The sequence below is a fragment of the Pyrus communis genome, chromosome 16 (assembly GCF_041283825.1).
Source record: "Pyrus communis isolate YQ-2024b chromosome 16, ASM4128382v1, whole genome shotgun sequence".
In the NCBI taxonomy this organism is placed as follows: domain Eukaryota; kingdom Viridiplantae; phylum Streptophyta; class Magnoliopsida; order Rosales; family Rosaceae; genus Pyrus; species Pyrus communis.
Window position 1 is genome coordinate 7,942,363 of NC_142580.1, and position 19,351 is coordinate 7,961,713.

At 38.0% G+C, this 19,351-nt stretch overlaps 4 protein-coding genes and 1 long non-coding RNA gene across 9 annotated transcripts; 2 read left to right on the plus strand and 3 right to left on the minus strand.

Annotated features, from left to right (window-relative positions):
* Nucleotides 1–342: 342 nt before the first annotated feature.
* On the minus strand, nt 343–3,996 carry LOC137731279 (mediator-associated protein). Of its 2 annotated transcripts, none has more exons than XM_068470378.2 (5): nt 3,756–3,996; nt 2,187–2,371; nt 1,710–1,785; nt 1,461–1,541; nt 343–978 (listed from the first exon to the last, which is right to left on the minus strand). In XM_068470378.2, the coding sequence occupies exons 2-5, from the start codon at nt 2,331–2,333 to the stop codon at nt 638–640; spliced, it is 645 nt and encodes a 214-aa protein (XP_068326479.1). In that variant the 5' UTR covers nt 2,334–2,371; nt 3,756–3,996; the 3' UTR covers nt 343–637. The 2 variants fall into 2 exon arrangements, with proteins under 2 accessions (XP_068326479.1, XP_068326480.1); XM_068470379.2 differs by having other exon boundaries at nt 2,187–2,368; nt 3,756–3,974.
* A 3,336-nt stretch (nt 3,997–7,332) lies between these two features.
* Nucleotides 7,333–10,665, plus strand: LOC137731871 (protein NRT1/ PTR FAMILY 6.1). 3 transcript variants are annotated; one of them, XM_068471114.2, is made up of 5 exons: nt 7,333–7,745; nt 8,238–8,487; nt 8,597–8,814; nt 8,935–9,515; nt 9,607–10,665. In XM_068471114.2, exons 2-5 carry the CDS (start codon nt 8,250–8,252, stop codon nt 10,481–10,483), a joined length of 1,914 nt encoding a protein of 637 aa, XP_068327215.1. In that variant the 5' UTR covers nt 7,333–7,745; nt 8,238–8,249; the 3' UTR covers nt 10,484–10,665. The 3 variants fall into 3 exon arrangements, with proteins under 3 accessions (XP_068327215.1, XP_088543859.1, XP_088543858.1); XM_088687733.1 differs by having other exon boundaries at nt 7,693–7,784; XM_088687732.1 differs by lacking the exon at nt 7,333–7,745 and adding an exon at nt 7,781–8,126.
* A 62-nt stretch (nt 10,666–10,727) lies between these two features.
* On the minus strand, nt 10,728–13,094 carry LOC137731872 (E3 ubiquitin-protein ligase At3g02290-like). Its single transcript, XM_068471115.2, has 5 exons — nt 12,867–13,094; nt 12,391–12,512; nt 11,494–11,926; nt 11,210–11,319; nt 10,728–11,038 (listed from the first exon to the last, which is right to left on the minus strand). The coding sequence occupies exons 2-5, from the start codon at nt 12,508–12,510 to the stop codon at nt 11,012–11,014; spliced, it is 690 nt and encodes a 229-aa protein (XP_068327216.1). The 5' UTR covers nt 12,511–12,512; nt 12,867–13,094; the 3' UTR covers nt 10,728–11,011.
* A 1,595-nt stretch (nt 13,095–14,689) lies between these two features.
* Nucleotides 14,690–16,118, minus strand: LOC137732054 (uncharacterized protein At4g14100). The gene is made up of 2 exons (XM_068471349.2): nt 15,549–16,118; nt 14,690–14,980 (listed from the first exon to the last, which is right to left on the minus strand). The coding sequence occupies exons 1-2, from the start codon at nt 16,021–16,023 to the stop codon at nt 14,775–14,777; spliced, it is 681 nt and encodes a 226-aa protein (XP_068327450.1). The 5' UTR covers nt 16,024–16,118; the 3' UTR covers nt 14,690–14,774.
* Nucleotides 16,119–17,660: 1,542 nt separating this feature from the next.
* Nucleotides 17,661–18,767, plus strand: LOC148689906 (uncharacterized). Of its 2 annotated transcripts, none has more exons than XR_015957751.1 (2): nt 17,661–18,251; nt 18,343–18,767. It is a non-coding gene; the product is annotated as an uncharacterized LOC148689906 (long non-coding RNA). The 2 variants fall into 2 exon arrangements; XR_015957750.1 differs by having other exon boundaries at nt 17,661–18,218.
* Nucleotides 18,768–19,351: the final 584 nt, after the last annotated feature.

Consider the following 19,351-nt stretch of genomic DNA (forward strand, 5'->3'; position numbering starts at 1 on the left):
AAAATAGGAGGTTTGTTAACTTGCGTTTGCATAATGCTCATAGCAATTATGGGCATCAAAGAGTTGGTAAGATACCCATAAGGCGCATATGGCCTCTTACCACAATGATAGAAAGCAATCATATCTGTGTACCGTGGTGCAAATTCGATCTCACAAATTCTCTCCTTGTAACTGATAATTTAACCCATTAATGCTATTATTTGTGAAAGAAAAATACCCATAAGGCATTATACGGGTGGAAGGAACAAATAATAAATGGGCTTTAGCGGTTTAAGTACCGGATACTATGGCGCGCGAATAAAATCCAGAAGAGACCCAAGAGCAAAAGAACCAATCAAGAGAGATTTGAAATTAGGCTTTAATAATTAATAGAGATTGAACTACAAACTTCAAATAATTAGAAGCCTGGGAAGCAAAAAAATTGAAGCACACTTTATAATATTGCTTCAAGTGTCCGCCCAAACTCAAGAACTACAGAGTACCGATTACTTAATCCTCCATCAAGATTCATTTTGCATAACGTATTTTGAACAAAGAAAACCCTCTGATAGCGACATCAATTCTCGTGTTCGATTTTCTTCCTTGATCTACTTCGATGAGGTTGTCCCGAGGAAGCAACTGCGCTATCACGTTGTCCTCAGTCGGTGACTCCACTGCGTCGTCCTGAATTTTGGCCAGAGTGGTTCATGGACCTCGTAGGTTCAGGTGCACGCCTTTTCTTCCGAAGCTGTGATGGCTCTCCAACACCAGATATGGAGCTTTTTTGTCTGCTGCTATGAGTGGGGGTTGGATGCCCACCTACTGTCCGTGACATTGTCGGCATAGAACTTCGTGTAGGAGTTGCAAAACTATGGGGAGAACGGGACATACCAGATGATATCTGCTGAATTTTCTTCAACTGTTTGGACTTTAGTTTTTCTTCAAGTTCACTAGGTTCCGGATAAAACACGAGAGAAACATTCCGCGAAATCTTCCCAGCTGCCAAATCATAAACAAATTCAATATATGATAGTAACAAAGCAGGAAGCACAAAGGTCATTGCAGTAAAGACAGCCACCGGCAACAATCACGATAACAACAATTTTATCAAGATATTATCCACAAAGAAAACTGTTTGTCATCTCAACCATTATGACTAAAATACCATAAAGCAAATGCAAGGCTAAATACTAGACTTCATAATAAAACTTCACGTGACCACATAAAAAGGGAAGCTACTGATCACCTGTACTGGTTAAGAAAATAAGATATATGAAGAACCTAAACACAAACATATTCAGCTAGATACAAGCTCAGCGCAACATAATTCAAATTGGTTATATTTTGACAGAACATCAAACTGTAATGCCAAGGATCAGTCCCAATTGCTAAACATTAAGAAACTGAAGGTAAGCATAAGAACCGAAACTGAGATTAATATGTGTCCTGTAGATTCTTAATATGAAAGGTTTCAAGCATACCAACTTTTGTGCCTGACACAGACGATACAAAAACTGTAGCATCTGGCTTTTGAGCTGTACTTTGGAGATCATATTCTTTGCCTAGCAGCATTAGAAACTTCATATCAGCACTCAATAGTAGAACAGAAAATGCATTGCAGAGTCATACCCAAATGAACTCCTTTGGCTATTGAAATTAAATAGATAAATGATATGTATATCTATAACACTAACATGCCTCTTCTATCACTAATGTTTATGTAATATTACCAGATGGACCGACAAAACTGCCCAACTCTCCATCAGGACCAAGCTTGAGCGAAACTTCTTGGCTAAAATCTGGATTCTGCAACACCATCAAATAATAAATAGAAACTCGATAACCGACAACGATCGCATTAAAAACAACACCACCACCACTGATTCTAATGAAATTAACATTACTCTTCCACTGTAAGGACCACGAGGCCATGGAAGTTAATTCCTAACAGCTAGCTGGTATGAGTACTTAAGAGGGCAACAAACAAGTTGATAACTAGCTGGTATAAGTACTTAAGAGGGTAACATTACGTTCAACAAAAATTGGGTCCTCCCATTAGTTCACTGCAAAACTTATTCCCAAACAAGAAACCAATTTTCAAAACTACAAACTTACAACTATGGCATTGCTCTTTATACTGGAACATGAAAACAAGAGTCCTAAATAAAAGTATTAGAAAAGAACCCCGAAACCAAAAAGAAGCATACTTGATCTTTCGGCCAAGAAACGAGCCAAAGCTCTGTGGAGTCGTTCATATTGATATCCAGAAGTGGTTCTTTAGCAACTTCGGAAAACTCTGGTGGAGGTTTGTAGCCCTCAGCCACACCAACTTTACCCGAGTTTTTTGCCTCCATCTATCTCCCAGCTCAGTTCACAAACTCATGCAGCGCTTCTACAAATCAAAGAAAGAAAGATAAGCAATGAGATAAATAATAACCAAATGAATACTTGTTCAAACATTTTGTCGAACACCTTAAGGGCAACTTCACAAGTTACAATTTTTGGATTAGAGAAGCTTAAACCCTAGAAGTATGGGTTTGGGAAAATTGAACAATGAAGCTATAAGAAGAAGAAGAGTACCTATGTAAGAATAAGCGGTAAAGAAAATAAGGGGCAAGCCTCTGAGGCAGTTCTACGTTTTTTTCTCCCTTCTCTCCTGCCCTAGTATGGTAGTACCCTTAAGATCTAAAAATTTGTTGGGTTGTAATGTGCTGAGTTTGAATTAACAACCCAACCTGAACCCGACCCAATCATAAAATTTATTTTTTATTATTTTTAGGTTTTTTAAGCTAAAATGGCCAATTGTTTATTAAATTGAGGGTATTCTTGTCATTTTAGTACTTATTTAAGGAGATTTTTCACAAAATGACCAAAATAATTGATGGTGGACAAACTCAGGGACCACTTCTATCGATTTCAATTCTCAGTGACCCAAGTGAGAAGTTATGCCAATTTCAAGGATATTTTGGCTAAAAAACCTAAAATAAGAAAATTTTAAATTTCATGATTAGATCAGGTTGAGGTTGGGTTGTCAATCCAAAATCAGGCCATTAAAACCAACCAATTGTGTTGTATTTGTCATGGCGATTTTGTCAAAACAAGAAACGGGGCATTATAGATCTTAAGGTACTACTAGGCCGAGAGAAAAGCGAAAAAAAAAACCGCAGCTAACACAGAGCTGCACCAGAGACTTGCACCTTGTTTTCTTTACCGCTTAAGAACATGCTCCTGCTTTCAAAAAAAACAAAAGAAAAAGAAAAGCACATGCTCCTTATTTCCCCAATCTCATACTTGTAGAGTTTAAGCATCTCCAATCCAAAATAAAAAATAAAAAATGTACCCTTAAGGTGTTCGACAAAATTGTAGTATTCATTTGATTATTTATCTGATGCCATGATGACATTATTCTTTTGAAGAGTGATCTGGAGGAATCCAGGCATTATTATATAAGAAAAAAATGAAAAGCAAACTGGAGAAGGAATAATTCACACTTCACAGATACAAGAATCGTAATTCATCATGAAAGCTTGAAGATTTAATCCTATAGCAACCTTTACCCATAGACCATGCTTTCCCACACTTTCTAATCAATAAAAAATTTAATCTCAAGATTTAATCCTACAGGAACCTTCACCCATATTTTCCCGCAAGTCCATAAGAATCAGAAATATCAGCAATAAAATTATCTCAAAAATTATCTGGAACAAAAATTCCTAGAATAAAGACCTAAATAGACAAGATGCAAAAATGAAATCGAAAATATAGAGAGGGAATACGTTATAGGTTTGAGTTCTGGATGAGCGGCGAGGAGAAGCCGGCGAGGTGTGAGAGTGAGACGGCGAGCGGCAGAGAGGCAGCGAGTCAGCGACAGCGAATGGATGAGCGACAGCGAGTTCCTCCTCGGCGAACTCTGGATCATTCGATTCTTCAAAGACGACGAAGGCTGAGAGGAGTGCTCTGAGAGTGAAAGAGAGGAATTCGCGGAGGTTGGGAAGGAGAGGGGCGTAGATTAGGGTTACCAAAGTCTGAAGGGGGATAAGGGGATTTAGGTATACGACGCCGTTTCATGGTATAGATATATTAAAAAACTTTAACGAAAAATTATATTTTTACATTAAAAAGTCAATCATAGTACTATTTACTTTATTATTTATTTTGTCTTCATCGTTAAAACTCAAAGTTTTCAAGCATTTTTCATTAGTTTTCTTATTAATGATTATTAGGTTTCAAAATGTTTTGAAATACTTCGGTTAGGTTCGGTTTTTGAACCCCTAAATCTAAAACCAAACCAACAGATTTCAGTTTGGTTTCTGAGCTACTAAATTCGAAACTGAACCGATAGATTTCAGTTTGGTTTTTTTTTTTTGGTTCGCTTTTATTAGCTTCGGCTTTATTTTCTGCCTAGTTTTTTTTTTTTTTTTTTTTTTTTTTTTCAAATTTCAGTTTTTCAAACCCATCCTTATTGCAAAGCGATACTCTAAACTAAAGAAAAATAAAAGATTTTTAGGTGGGCATTGCATGGCTTGGTCAGGTTGGACTTCAACGAGTTTAGCCAACCCAATACGCTCAGCCACAATTGAAGCCCATTTCCACCCAAAAAATGGGCAAGCCAACCCACCCAAATCTTTCTAAGGCATGCTACAACCAAACCAATTTCGGTTGAGTTGGTTGAATTGGTCGGTAAACCCACTAAGTGTCCACCCCTACCAAGTTTGAATCCAAGAAGTAGTGGATTAAAGATCAATACTCTAACCACTAGAATAATCCACAACTAATTAATTTAAAATTTATAGGACATGGTGCCTGGACAACTTTTAATGTACTACTCTCAAGTTCAACTATCTCAAAATTCAGGCCATGTTTAATATTCTTGTTCAATCCAACTATTTATTGTAAAAAAAATTAGTGAATGTAGTTAAAATACTTAATACTCGTTAGTTTCAGAAACAAATAATTGAATCTAAAATTTTTTTTTTTTGGAGGATTGTGTAACATCCCACAACGTTCAGGAGAGTGGATCATGTAAGTCTTATATGTATATTCTCATCTCTACCTAACACGAGACTTTTTGGGAGCTCACTGGCTTCGGGTTGCGTAGAAACTCCGACGTTAAGCGAGTTCGCGTGAGATCAATCGCATGATGGGTGATCCATTGAGAAGTTTTCATCTGAGTTCCCGAAAACAAAATCGTAAGGGCGTGATCGGTGGAGTCGAGTTCAGAATGTGATGGGGGCCGGACCAGGGATGTGACAATTGTATAAGGACTTCTATTGGAGAATGCAACTTTGTAAACTCCATCGCACATGAATAGTGTTTGCCCATTTGACAGGTTTTTTTAGTTTTTGGTAGAGTTTTTTTATTTTTTGGAAAATAATAAATACACATTATTTTTCTTCTCACACACTCTTCTATCTATTTTTGCTTGTTGTTTTTTTATTTAATTTGATAACTAAAAATATACATCATTTTTCTTCTTCCATATTCCATATTTATTTTTTCCGTTGTCTCTTATTACCCCCTGTTTTACTTATTGTTGTTTTCATGCTTTGATGTGGCTTCATTTACTGCTTGAGTGGCAGGTTGTGTGCGAGAATCTTCCCTTTGATGGCCCTTGGAGCCTGTGTAATTGGTCCAGTATGCTTTATAGCTCTGTCTTCGTCTATATATTTAGGATTTGGATCCTCTCCTGAGCTAATGGAGAGGATCCTTCTGATCAATCATCATAGGCTAATGGAGAGGATCCTCCTGACCAATCATCATGGACCGTTGGATTTTTATCCAACGGCTACAATCATTATAACTTTAAAGGGACCTCATGTTTGTAGCCGTTGGATAAAAATCCAACGGTCCACGATGATTGGTCATGATGATCTTCTCCATTAGCTCAGGAGAGGATCCAAATCCTTATATTTAAGGGTGGAGTTATTTATACATTGTTTTTTTTACTTTTTATATAATTTTGTTAATTTTTGTCAGTTATTCTTGTTCAATTTATTCGATTCGATAGTCGAAAATTGAAAAAAATGTGTGAAAAGTAAAAATAGATATGTTGATAACACTACCCAGGCCTTGTTTGGCAGATCGGATAAAGGATCGGATATGATTAATTATACGGACTCGGGTGTTTGGCGTTCACCCATACTAAATAAGCGCCAGATTAATTTAACCGGTCGGATAGGATAACACGGTATACACCCGCTTAATAAAACCAACCAAAACGCCTGAATTATTTAGTCGGGGAAGAAGAATATGGGAGAGAAAGGGAGGGAGTTTGGGGGGTGTGGCGGAGAGAGCTGGGGAACAATTATTTGGGATTCTTCTGCAATCGGGGAAGAAGAAGGGAGAGAGAGGGAGGGTGTTTGGTGGGTGCAGAGAGATCTAGGAACAAAAAAATGATTTCACTTTTAAATTTTTTTTTTTTTTAAGTTTGATTCCTCCTATCTAGTATAATACCAAACATAGTATAAATAATACGGTCACTAGTCCAATACTGCACCAAACACCCGACTAATTTAGTCAGTACTATCCGGTGGCTATTTATCCTATCCGACAGAAATAGTCAGTACAGTCCGAGCTGCCAAACGAGGCCCCAATATTTAATCACTTAACCCAAAATCACATTCTTCATTCTTCCCAAAATATCTATATAGATTTTAACTCCTATATGTTTCTTTAACGAATGAGAGATTCTACTGTATAATTATTTTTTTTTATATTTCTTTCATTACATGACAATAAAAGCAAAAAACGAAATACACCCCACCATTATTGGAGTTAAAAAAAATTAGTTGATGTCACACCGAATTATTTCACTCAATTTTATATATTTGGTGCTTGCAAAATCAATGATTCATCGCATCCCACAATTTTTATTCTCTTTGTTAATGGACCGCACTTGTTAGTGAAAGATGCACATGAACTTGTCAAACCCATCGTCCAACTTCCATCCCCCTCCATTTCTTTCTTTCTTCCTCAATGTCATCATCGATAGACTTGGTTGGATTGAATTGACACTTGACCAACAACATGGACAGTCTTAAATCCGTTTGATCCCACCAAAAAAATACAATAATGACTCACTTGAAACAAAAGCTACTATAATTACAACAGTAAAAGGGAATTGTTGTTAGCATTCTAAAAATCTCATTCAACACTCCAAACTTTCTATATTAGGAAAGAAAAATACACTTGCGAGGAGTGTAGAATGAGATTTTTGGAGTGCCAATAACACTTCCTTAGTAAAAAATACATAAAAACGTCTGACAGATTTAAACACCATCATTTTGGCATCTACATCCAAAATACTACACTCAAAAAAGTAACTAAACACAGCTAAGCATATGCCATTCAACTATGTAACATCAAAACCTCCGAAGGATATCAATTCCCACCCATATCTGCATGCTCAAAGTTATGCGGTGCGGTGATCAAATTCCGACAAATGAAACTGTACGGCGGCGTTTCATCATTCAGCAGCAAGTATGGCTCTTTCTGCACACCCAACCTCCACCACAGTTGGCCATTTATTTATTTATGGTTAATTTTTCTTTGGTACCATTTATTGCCTTGGGATCCACTTCTTCGCGAGTTGGTTGGATCTCCTTTAATATTGTCTTTGAAATCATATCAGTCGCCAACCAACCTCTCAAAAAGATTAATTCCCTTCTATCAACTTGGCTTAAAGCTTCATTCTTTCAGAATGTTCTTCACGTCTGCATAAACGGCAGGATACTGTTCTACTCATCTCTTCACTTAGCAACTTAACGGTGAGGAATAAACTCAGTTTATGTGTAGGATTCTTACTTGTACGTAGGTGTTCTTTGTTTGTTTTAATTTTCTTTTAATTATATATTTTGGACAGGAGTATGCTTGTTCCTTTTGTTTCTTTCGAACAGGAGTTTGTTTGTTCCTTTGTTTCACTTGTTTGTTCTATTTGTTCTTTTGGAGACAATAGATTCCACATATTCACATGTCACCCCTCTGTACGTAGCAAATTTGTCATAGCACTAGTTTTATACAATCATGTGCGTTTCTCTCTCGTCGCATTTGACTAGATAGACAAAAATGGTTGTACACAACAGGCGACACCCAAAAATCTCTCCCTATTTGACGATGTGATCCAATTCACTAGAAACTATAGTAATTAGGTTCGAAGGAATAGTCATTTTTGTTTAAGATTTATTTTATCAGGTAATATTTCATTTTTAGTTGTGTTTAAAGTTCCATATAAATCTTGTGGTTTTGTGGGATTTCTGTAGGGAGTTAAAACAATGGGAACCGGAGAAATCAAGTCCCCTGAAGGAGGGGTGATGACACCAGCTTGTTTAGATGGAAATCCAGACTCAAACCAGAGAAAGAAGCTTGGACTGTACTTCATTGAATCCGATGACAGGCGGACGGCTTTCGGACGGGGTTATACTGGAGGAACCACACCTGTTAACATCCATGGAAAACCTATTGCTGATCTTTCGAAAACCGGCGGTTGGTTTGCTGCCTTCTTCATTTTTGGTAAGCGCTGCGTATTGTGTAGTGTATTTTTCAATTTGGTTTCTATGCAGCTCTTCATGTAATGAAATGTGATTAGGTTAGTCGTGAAGTTTACTTTTAATTTGTCCAGGAAATGAAATGGCTGAGAGAATGGCGTATTTCGGTCTCTCGGTTAACATGGTGGCCTTCATGTTTTATGTTATGCATAGACCCTTCAGCAGTTCATCAAATGCAGTTAACAATTTTCTTGGGATTTCACAAGCTTCATCTGTCCTCGGCGGTTTTCTAGCTGATGCATATCTTGGTCGATATTGGACAATAGCAATCTTTACAACTATCTATCTTGTGGTAGGTATACATATACTCAAACACTGGAAATGTTTAACCAAAAACTAATTAGTTTTCCGATCACAAGCTTATAGGTGAGCTGATATTTCTACATTTTTGCTTTCTGTATTTTCGTGGAAGGGTTTGACAGGAATAACCTTATGTGCAACGGTGCACAATTTGGTGCCAAACCAAGATCAATGCAGCGAGCTAGCCCTCCTTTTGGGCAATTGTGAGCCTGCAAAACCGTGGCAGATGCTCTACCTCTACACGGTTCTATACATAACTGGATTCGGAGCTGCTGGCATACGGCCGTGCGTTTCTTCTTTCGGGGCAGACCAGTTCGACGAAAGAAGTAGAGATTACAAGTCTCACCTGGATAGGTTTTTCAACTTCTTTTATCTCTCTGTCACCATTGGGGCAATTATCGCCTTCACTGCAGTAGTTTATGTCCAAATGAAACTTGGTTGGGGATTCGCCTTTGGGTCACTGGCATTGGCAATGGGCATATCAAACATGGTCTTCTTTCTAGGCACCCCTCTATACCGGCATAGACTGCCAGGAGGCAGCCCTTTAACGCGCGTTGCTCAAGTTTTGGTTGCTGCCTACAAGAAGAGGAACGCAGAATTTTCCAGCAGTGAGTTGATAGGCTTGTATGAGGTTCCTGGAAAACAATCTGCCGTAAAGGGTAGTGGAAAGATAGCTCACACCAACGATTTTAGGTATCTTTTCATCTACTTTTTTCTTTGTAATAATCCTATTTATCGGTCTTTCTCTTCGATTCTAGAATATCTGATGTTTTTCGTGTTACAGATGTTTGGACAAAGCAGCTCTGCAGTTGAAGGAAGATGGCGTAGACCCGAGTCCCTGGAGGCTATGCACTGTGACACAAGTAGAGGAAGTCAAGATCTTGTTGAAACTTATTCCGATCCCGGCATGCACAATAATGCTGAGTGTAGTTTTGACAGAATATCTCACCCTCTCAGTGCAGCAGGCATTCACTTTAAACACCCATATGGGCAAACTGAAACTCCCTGTAACATGCATGCCAGTGTTTCCTGGCCTCAGTATCTTTCTCATATTGTCCCTCTACTACTCTACATTTGTCCCGCTGTCCAGGCGCATCACCGGCCATCCTCACGGTGCTTCGCAGCTTCAGAGGATGGGGATAGGTCTGGCAGTTTCAATCCTGTCAGTGGCGTGGGCTGCTATATTCGAAATGTACCGGAGAAATTATGCTATAGAGCACGGATACGAAAGTAGTTTCTTATCTGCAATGCCAAATCTAAGTGCATTCTGGTTGCTTATCCAGTACTGCCTTATCGGAATAGCTGAGGTGTTTTGCATAGTGGGATTACTAGAGTTCCTGTACGAGGAAGCCCCAGATGCAATGAAGAGTATCGGATCTGCCTACGCTGCTCTTGCCGGCGGTTTAGGTTGCTTTGCAGCCAGTATATTGAACAGCATCATCAAATCTGTCACCAGAAGCTCAGAGAAGCCGTCTTGGCTGTCCCAGAATATCAACACAGGAAGGTTTGATTACTTCTACTGGCTGCTGACAGTTTTGAGTCTCATCAATTTCGGCGTTTTTCTGTATTGCGCACATCGCTACAAGTACAGGACGGAGCAAGGGGTTAAGAAGGAGAAGCAGGCTCTAACCAACATAAAAGAACAACCCCTCAGTGGTTAGCATGATATGCCATCTTCCTATGATATTCCAACCTTTTCATTTTGCAGCATTTTAGTAGAAAAGAGAGAAAAATAAGCTCAAATTTACTTGTAACCAAGCGTTATGCAAACAAGAAATACAGTTTGTGATTAGCAATGTAAAAATTGCCTTGAAAGAATAGGATGGTGGGAGCCCTTTCGGAACGTTTTCGTGACGATTATTTTCGGGGAGAGATGTTTTCATCAGAAGCGGTACAAACAAGAAAGAATAGGATGGTGGGAGCCCTTTCGGAACGTTTCCATAACAATTATTTTTACAATCATTAAACATGGTTCCACACAGATCTGTGGAGATCTATACAAGAAATAAGATGAAGTAATCAAACACGAAGCATCGAGAAACACGAAGTTACAACTGGTGACACAAAATGAACAATTGCTTCCCTCTCCGGAACCCTTTAGAAACAAGACAACTTTTTATTTACAGAAACCCGTAGCCGCGCTCCACATATATATATTTGTTATATTGCTTTGCCATCAGACAGAAAAGTTAAGGGCTTTCGCAGAACTCCATCTCCTGAAATTCCAGAAACTAACAGTTAAAAGTATGAACTACTTGGTAAGTTGACTCTTGATTTAGATAATCTAACAACTGCTGCAAAACAACACCAAGCAAAATTCCAAGGGTAGGGCAACTAATAAGCGATAATATTTTGATCTACAAAGTAAATTTCATGTTCCAGCTTACCTTGCCACAAATTGGACAGCTTTCGCTTCTCTCCAACCATTCATAAATACAGCCGAGGTGAAAATGATGAGAACATCTCGTTGTGATTTTTGGATTTTCCGAATTGTATTCTGCAAGAAAATACATCAACTATTAAGTATTAGCAGCACACCAAAGAACCAATGAAGAAAGACGCTAGTTCGCAACAACAATATATATTATCACCGGACAATTAATATCTTAAACCATATTCTAGCAAAGCCCATTGGTTATTAGCTACTGTGACATGTGCGCATTTAACTTACCATCCAGACATGTAGGGCAGACATCTTCATCTTCAGAAGATGGTTGCACGTAAGTTAGTCCATATGCAAGTTTTGTTGCCAAAGCCTTTTCCGAGGTCTCCAATTGGCCAAACTTACAATCTTCTTCAGTATCATCTCCATTCCATTTCTTTCCAAAACCCAGGGATTCAGTACCAGAACTGCCTCTTCTCAGTTGTTGCATATCTTCTTGCAAATGAGTCATTGACTTCTCACGCCTAGAGACCAAGCCATCACGCTGCAAACGCGAGTATCTCTGATCAACATCGAAGGGGGTTGGCCTGGAAACTGAGAGCTGAGTATCATTCAAGGGATTATTTTGTAGTGTTGTGCCTACTCCAGTTGATGCCAAAGTGGCTCCTTGAATAGGTAATGAAGGTGGTCGTCCATCAAGCCTTTGAAAAGGTGCACTATACTGCATGAACATGGGGAAATGCGAACAAATGAGAATTATGAAACTAAAGTGAATCAAACCCATGGATCTTATTGGGATTACCTTCATAATAGCTACGCATTTTGGAAAGAACATTTTCATTTAACAATAACTTTGAAAATGTCTTTCTGTTCAAGTATGTTGCCCCAAAATTAAAATTGATAGATGATTTCAAACAGTTTACTTTGTAGCCATCATTAACATTACAAATTTTTAGAAGTAATGTAGACGGATTTGTTTAGTTGCATCAGGCTTCTCAGTTTCCAATTGACATGCCAATTTATGGTCCACTGCCCGTTCTTTTTCAGACAATAAATCTAAAACATTGATATAACCAAATGCATCTGGTGATAGAAAACTACATAAATTTCCTAGCGTTGGACTAAGAGGGTTCCTGAACGGAAGAACCGACAAAATATTGAGTTCATCATGGCTTCTATACATACCCCAGTGAATAGCTGGTGGAAGAAGTATCTCAGGCACAAGCAATGCCTATAAATTGAATTGCTCGGAAGCGCGTATTCTTCGAATTCCTCACCACAAGGACAGCAGCAAAGAGCACCCATCTCTGAATTTCCACCAATAATACAAAAAAGTCAAAATTTGAGTTCCTGAAGACAAAACCCGATGCTTTGTGATGAGAGCCCCAATTGAGACTCTTCCACAATAACCCATATGCATATGCACCCCAGTGTGAATTACATAACATAAAAGGACAAAGAATCAATTTTTGACAATTACCATGATCAAGACTTACAGACCCAGCTGAAAAACTAATCATATACTTACATTACTAACATTTTATAAAAGATTTGAAGAATTACAGTGAAAACCCATAAATTTCTAGGGTTTTTCAATTGGGAAAAATCAAGTAAAGGTTGAAAATTTAGAGGTGGAATTGGGAGTGTAGATTCTGACATACCTCGCGTTGCGTTTGCGGATGAGCTATTGAATTGCGATGGCGATCGTGCGATTAGATGGGGGAAGGAAGGTAGGGGTTGAGGAAGACGGAGACTTGGGGGGAGTCGAGTCCACGCAGGGGTTTCCTGGTTTTGGTTTGGGAAGTTTCAGGAGTGTGGTGGGTGGGCAGTGGGCTCAGAGCTTGAAGGCGGACACACAGGAATGGAAGCTCTTTTTTAATATTTAGTACACGGTAAGGAGATTATATTTGAATATTAAATTTATAAATTAATAATGTGATATAAATAAAAAATAAACACGTTAATTATTATTATTATTTTTTTTTAAAAGCATGTTAATCATAATTAAGTAATGATTCAATAATTAACTTTCATGTTATTTAGTTTACAAAATTTAATCAAGACATTTGATATCTCTTGCATTACTCCTTTAATATTATTTACAGACTGTTTTATCCTGTACATGCGCACAACAAATTCAATGGATTTTCAGCCAATTAACCCACATTCTAAATAAAATATTTTAATACGACTGTTATTGATTCTTTAAAATATCAACATGTGCTAATCAATCAAAAAGAACTCTTGGTAGTAAAAATGGAGTAGCACCAACACAACCTCTACAAGTGAGGGTGTGTGCAAATACTACAAAATAAAATAATCTTAAGACGTGCTACCTATGTGTATGACCTTCCTAAGAAATTTCATAAATTCATCTAGTGTTGTGTGCTTGAGCATTTTTCATTTTGATACTTTCACCAACCAAAACCCGTAATTCTAGACAAGTTTGGGTAAGGATTTCGTTGATACAACTTGTCTCTGAGGAAGTAGAAAACAAATGTTGCACATGATACGTTTTGACCTAAAACATTAGTTTCACCTTTGGATAGTAAATTGGCAAAATTTTTTATTTCTTATACTGGTGGTATTTGCGTACACCCTTATTAGTTTAGGTATTGTTTGTGTAATTCTCGTGTGAAGAAAAAAAAAAAAAAAGAGTAGAGTACAAGAGTGTTTAGCTGAGTTGGTTAAGACATTATAGTCCACCATTTGCACCCAAATTCGAACACAGCTCCTATTAATTTCAATGAATTTAGTTTAGTTATCATATCATTTGTCAAAAGAGTAAAGTAATTATATAATACAAAAATGACAAAATAACAAAAATGAAAAACACTCACATTGATCAAAACAGGGAAAAAAAAGAAAAAAACAAACAAAAAACAAAAGCTCACCAATACTGACCAACTAGTAAATTAATACGGCCGTTGGTAGTAATGCCTTGGGACAGAATCTCGGTTTGGTCAAAATTATTGGCATTGTTCACCAATAAAATTGTGTCAAATATTGCAACGCATACAACTCAAGCAGTGCGAACGAGTTAGCGGGCCGTGTTCGGGTTTACCAAATAAACCCTTACTCAACCTGTTTAATTAATCAACCATAACTCAACTCGTTCACGACTGTTAGAAATCTCACCAAAATTCATTATGTGTTGCGCATTTGAGCACTTTTTTCGCATACCGTATTTTTTTCTCTATCGATAATAAACTCTCCCTTCCTAGTCCGCAACCTCAAGTGACCCCATTTATGTATTAGAGAGGAAAGAAGGAAAGTTCTGCTAGATGAACCGCGTCATCACACAACGGTTAACTCAAGACTCGCAAAACCTCGCACGGAGTTGAGCAGTTGATGTCCAAGTTTAGAGTTCAAACCATGATCGTTATTCTACCAACCGTACTCCACTAACACCTTGAAAGCTGGCCCTGTTAAAGATAGATGGGATTCGAACTTGACTACATCAGAAAGATATAAGATTTCGAGATTGTTAACCATAAAATCATTTATTCTTGTACATAAAAGTTGAGTACAAAAACCAAAAAGAAAGAAAACATAAACCCTGAACATCACTATAAACTGAATCCCAATAGATTTGAACCTTTCAGAAATCCTCCATCCATAGAAGCACCGGTGATGGAATACTCTGCTTCTGCTTCTGCTTCTGCTTCTGGGACGGTATCAGTTTTCTTGTTATCAAAGCAGTACATAGGGGCTTGCCATTTTGCATCCTCGAGCACTGCCCCAACCTCAAATGTCATCACATGCGCCTCCCTCCCTGCAACATTATTCCTTTCTCATAATCATCACAATTAATACTCGAGATGTTATCGACAGTTCAAAATAGTCTTTATGCACTCATACCAACAAAAACGATAAAAAAGGTGAGTACGCGATGACTATTTTAACATAATAAAGATGACTATTTTCGAGTACTAATATTTATTTTGGGGGTCTAATCACAACTCCCAATCAAAATCAACTGAGAAGCGAGTTCAAATCTTCTATAATAAAACCCGTTGTAGACTCTCTATAACCTATCTACTTGATTGACAGTGTTATTTAACTTATTTTATCTTTATACTGTTACGTGTAGTTTAAATGAATAGCGAGGTCTCAACAAATAAGATCGGTAAGAGAGGCTAAAAGAATTTTAAATGCAGAAGATTTGATAACGAGTGAGGCACTTCTAAGGTCAAAAGAATTTTTAATCGTCAAATTAAATAAATTAAAAGAAGAACTACGAGATACAAATATAAAATAAGTGCAGAACATAAAACTGGGAGTGAAACAAATCAGTTGAATAAGAAAACAATTAATTAATTAATTAATCAATCAGTTGGTACCTGTGTAGAAAACCCAATGGACAGGCCGATTGGTATCAACGTCCTCATAGTACGTTATGAAGTCGGCCTTCTCCCAAACATCGCACAAGAAACCACCGTCCACGAGGCGCCGACCCACATACCTGGCTCCGTCGAGCCAATCGGGTCGGAGAATGCCCACTTCAAGGTGGACGGTTTTGCACTCTCGGGCGGAGTCCAATGTGTAGACAAAGGAGGTGCCGTTGTTCCACTCGAGGTCGTAGGTGACCGATCCCAGCTGGTGCCGTATGATGTTGAAGTTCCGGCCGTTGGGCCAGTCGTACCAGAGGTCGATCAGCTCGAGGGTTCCGGTGTAGTTCATCATCAGTATGGAGTGGAATTGGTGGGGCCACGCGGCGGGAACTGGGTCTTTTGATGACGGCAGTGCGAGGCAGAGAGAGGCGGCGAGGAGAATGAGGATTGGGACGACGGTGGTGGATTTGGGCAGTGAAGCCATTGTCGTTGGTAGCTGGATTTTGCGGTGAGGACTTACAAAGTGGACGCGTGTGGTGGAGAGGAGGCAAGGTGACTTACTTTCAGCGGCGACGGACCAGAGTGGGCTTGCACACTAAAGACCATTGGGCCTCAGAAATGTTATTTTACTTGAATGATTTACTCTCTTTATCGTTATTTGAATAATTCAAAAAAAAAACTTTTTAGCCAAAATAGTCAGATTTGCATAACACTTTACTTTGGTTACTAAGATTGAAAATTAATAGAAATAATCCATGAGATTATCCATCATTCATTATTTTGCTCTTTCCGTTAAAAACTTCATTAAGTATCCTAGAGCTCTTAGCTGAAAGTTTGGACAATTTTCAAAGCTTCGTAACTCAATCGTTTCTTAACTAAATTTGACCCATAATATATCAAAATGAAGATAGGAAAGTGTAGAAAAAGATTATTCCTATTTGGAGGCCCAATGATTTCCGGGGATGGCCGAAAAATAGCCTGAAAGGTGATTGGTCCGCGAGAAAACTGGAAAACTCGCCGGAAACTAGGTAAACTTTAAATGTTTATAACTTCTTCAATACTCAACAAAATCGAGTGATTCAAAAACAAAAATCATACTTCTTGACAATACGAAGAGCATGGCACCCTTCTCGACGGCTAACCCGTCGTGGTTTGGCCGCCAAAAAAACAAATCTTTTAAAAAGTTTATCTGAAGCCTTGTGTGATAAATACTAGAGTATTTAATCAAAGTTTTAGTCATTTAAACAACAAGTGGTCTAGTGGATTGGTGGTACAAATCTAAGTCAGGTTTGCTCTATGATCTTGAATTTGAGACATAAACTTTGCAAAAACACGGATAATTCTCTAGTTAAAAGTTTTAGGAAGACTTGTGTCATTTAACTACTTCAGAGGCGAGTTGAAATGTCTTTAGCTTTTCCAAGTCCTACTAGAAATTAATTCTACTCTCCGGAGTGTGTACACCTTAGGCTTGGATTTAAACATAAATAAAAAATAAAAAATAAAAAAGTCAGGAAATTAGTCCTACTGTTCTCAAATTGATGTTTTTCACACTTTTATTTTCATGCCAAAAAACCAGGACATGTGCATGTTGGTGTTCTCAAATCCAAATAATACGAAATGATTCTCTCCAAGGTAGAAAAACGACACCATATACTTTGCAAAAATTTTGTGGCAAAATATGACTTAAATTGTCAAACAATTCAGCACCTCTCATCTCTTTGGAAATTACCCCTGCAATTAATCATATATCCCCGATGAAATATTACTTTAGATGAGATTTGTGACAAATAGGTTGATTTTAATCATACATGGATGGGTTAGGACTTGTTTGAAAATATTTTTAAAATGACTTAAAATGGTTTTGATGAAAACGTTTTTGAACCAATCCTTAGTAAGAATGCAAATAAATTATGGAAAAACACTTGAAGTACTTCCTACAAAATCACGTAATTGAGGCTTCTTGCAAGAAGCATTTTTAGGTGTTTTTTGCAATCCAAAATTATTTTCTCTAATCCTTCTTTAGATCAATTTAAAAACACTTCCAAACGAACTCTTAGTTTATAATAATATAAAATTAATAGGTCTGCTGCTAAGCGATATTGTATGTGATCTTTCTTGTTTTAGAGAGTGTCAATTTATGTGTTAAATAATATTATACTCTTTTTTTTGTACCAGCAATATTAGAGAAGATTAAACAAAAATTCAATATTTGTTCAGAGACCGGATACTTTTGACCAACTGAGCTATTTCATGCAGTTAAATAATTTATCTCGCCATAACCACTGCCACGAAATTGTCTATAAATGCTAAACCACTTCTGATTTATAACTTGCCATTAACCCCTGCAGTTCTCTCCAGCCTCAGTACTTCCTCCTCCGCCTCCGCCTCCGCCTCCTCCTCCTCCTCATAAATCTTGCTTCCAAGTTCCGAACTCCAACACATCCCTCACCCTAAAATCGATAAACTTTTAGAGTCAAAGAAAAGCTTGAAAGTAAGAATGACATGGTATCAGTTGGAATGTATGCTTGTTTGATCTTCTTAATATTCTGTTTGCAATTGCAGACCTCGCTGTGGTGAACTTTTGAGATTAATGGCTGTAGATAGAAGAAAATCTCTGCATGAAAACGAAAACCCTACATTTTCCGGCAACGGTAGCCTCTATGAAATCAAACGGTTTAGGTCGTCAAAGAGTAGGATGGGCTAATTACAACCGTTAGATTATAAATCCACATCTGATCTGCCTTTTGTTTTCCATTTCAGCTTAACTCTATGCCGATCATGTTTTAAAATTTTTCTTTTTCAGGCTCATCATCGGAGTGGGAGTAGCTCATCAAGGGACGTGCAAATCAAGTTCCTAATTGGATCGCTCTTGATGCACACATAATTATACATTGGCGTCTGTAATATAACCTTCAAATTACAAATTCGACTCTGATGAATGTGTGCATCAGTTTAGTGATAAACCATATAAGGAAAGGAAATCTCTCCTCCCTCTTCATTCTCCATGGTAATTTTTTCCTGACAGGGTAGAAGAGTGCAAATTGACATTTCGGAGTGTCAGTATCAGCGTTTGGACGCAAGGGAACGCTCAACATTCGGTTGAGAGCTATGTAAAAATTGTTAGACGGGGGTTGTGATTGCACACCTAACTTATAAAATGTGTTATTCTTGGTGTAATCTCGATCTTTGATTAATGAAATTTGGGAATTTTTGTTGCCCATTTTGCTCTGTTTTTATGAGCCTGTTTTTTTTTACATCCACACACTTCATGCGACGGTTCAGTTACAGTGCATGGTATTAGAGTCTCTTAGCATTTAGAGGTTTAAGGGCAAGGGTTCTGAATCTTAACCCGAGACATCCGCCATATCAAACCAGAAAACCCAAGAAACTGACATTTCCGCTCACTTCTGAGAACCCCTATGATTCGATCTTCAGCGGTGGATGGAGCCAGCTTCTGTTCCTCGAGCACAGCTATCAAGGTGAAGTTCCGTTCCGGCAAAGACACGGCAGCGTCTGTTTAGGCACAAGGACGAACTGGCTTGTATGGTAGGTAACTTACTTTTTCTCATTCAAGGAGCCCCTTGACCCTTGAGTTGTAAAAACTTAAGAAACAATATACCTTGAATTTTACGAGTTATCCATTCTCACCCCATCCGGGCAACCAAACGAAACAATTCACCAGCATTCACAGCTCTGTCACTACTCAAACGTAAAAACAAGGGCTGATGCACAAGCTTGACATTTATACAACCATCGCACGGTATCATACATCAAATTCTTACAACTTGGCGTCGGCAGTGCAAAGTATCACA

Coding starts and splice junctions, on each gene's coding strand:
- LOC137731279 (XM_068470378.2), bottom strand. CDS start 2,333: ATGGAGGCAAAAAACTCGGGTAAAGTTGGTGTGGCTGAGGGCTACAAA. Junction 1,786..2,186: donor TTTCTTGGCCGAAAGATCAA/GTATGCTTCTTT, acceptor ATGGTGTTGCAG/AATCCAGATTTTAGCCAAGA. Junction 979..1,460: donor TGTGTCAGGCACAAAAGTTG/GTATGCTTGAAA, acceptor ATGATTTGGCAG/CTGGGAAGATTTCGCGGAAT.
- LOC137731871 (XM_068471114.2), top strand. CDS start 8,250: ATGGGAACCGGAGAAATCAAGTCCCCTGAAGGAGGGGTGATGACACCA. Junction 8,815..8,934: donor TTACAACTATCTATCTTGTG/GTAGGTATACAT, acceptor TTTTCGTGGAAG/GGTTTGACAGGAATAACCTT. Junction 9,516..9,606: donor GCTCACACCAACGATTTTAG/GTATCTTTTCAT, acceptor TTCGTGTTACAG/ATGTTTGGACAAAGCAGCTC.
- LOC137731872 (XM_068471115.2), bottom strand. CDS start 12,510: ATGGGTGCTCTTTGCTGCTGTCCTTGTGGTGAGGAATTCGAAGAATAC. Junction 11,927..12,390: donor TCCACCAGCTATTCACTGGG/GTATGTATAGAA, acceptor ATGTTCATGCAG/TATAGTGCACCTTTTCAAAG. Junction 11,320..11,493: donor CTGCCCTACATGTCTGGATG/GTAAGTTAAATG, acceptor ATTTTCTTGCAG/AATACAATTCGGAAAATCCA.
- LOC137732054 (XM_068471349.2), bottom strand. CDS start 16,023: ATGGCTTCACTGCCCAAATCCACCACCGTCGTCCCAATCCTCATTCTC. Junction 14,981..15,548: donor CCATTGGGTTTTCTACACAG/GTACCAACTGAT, acceptor ATAATGTTGCAG/GGAGGGAGGCGCATGTGATG.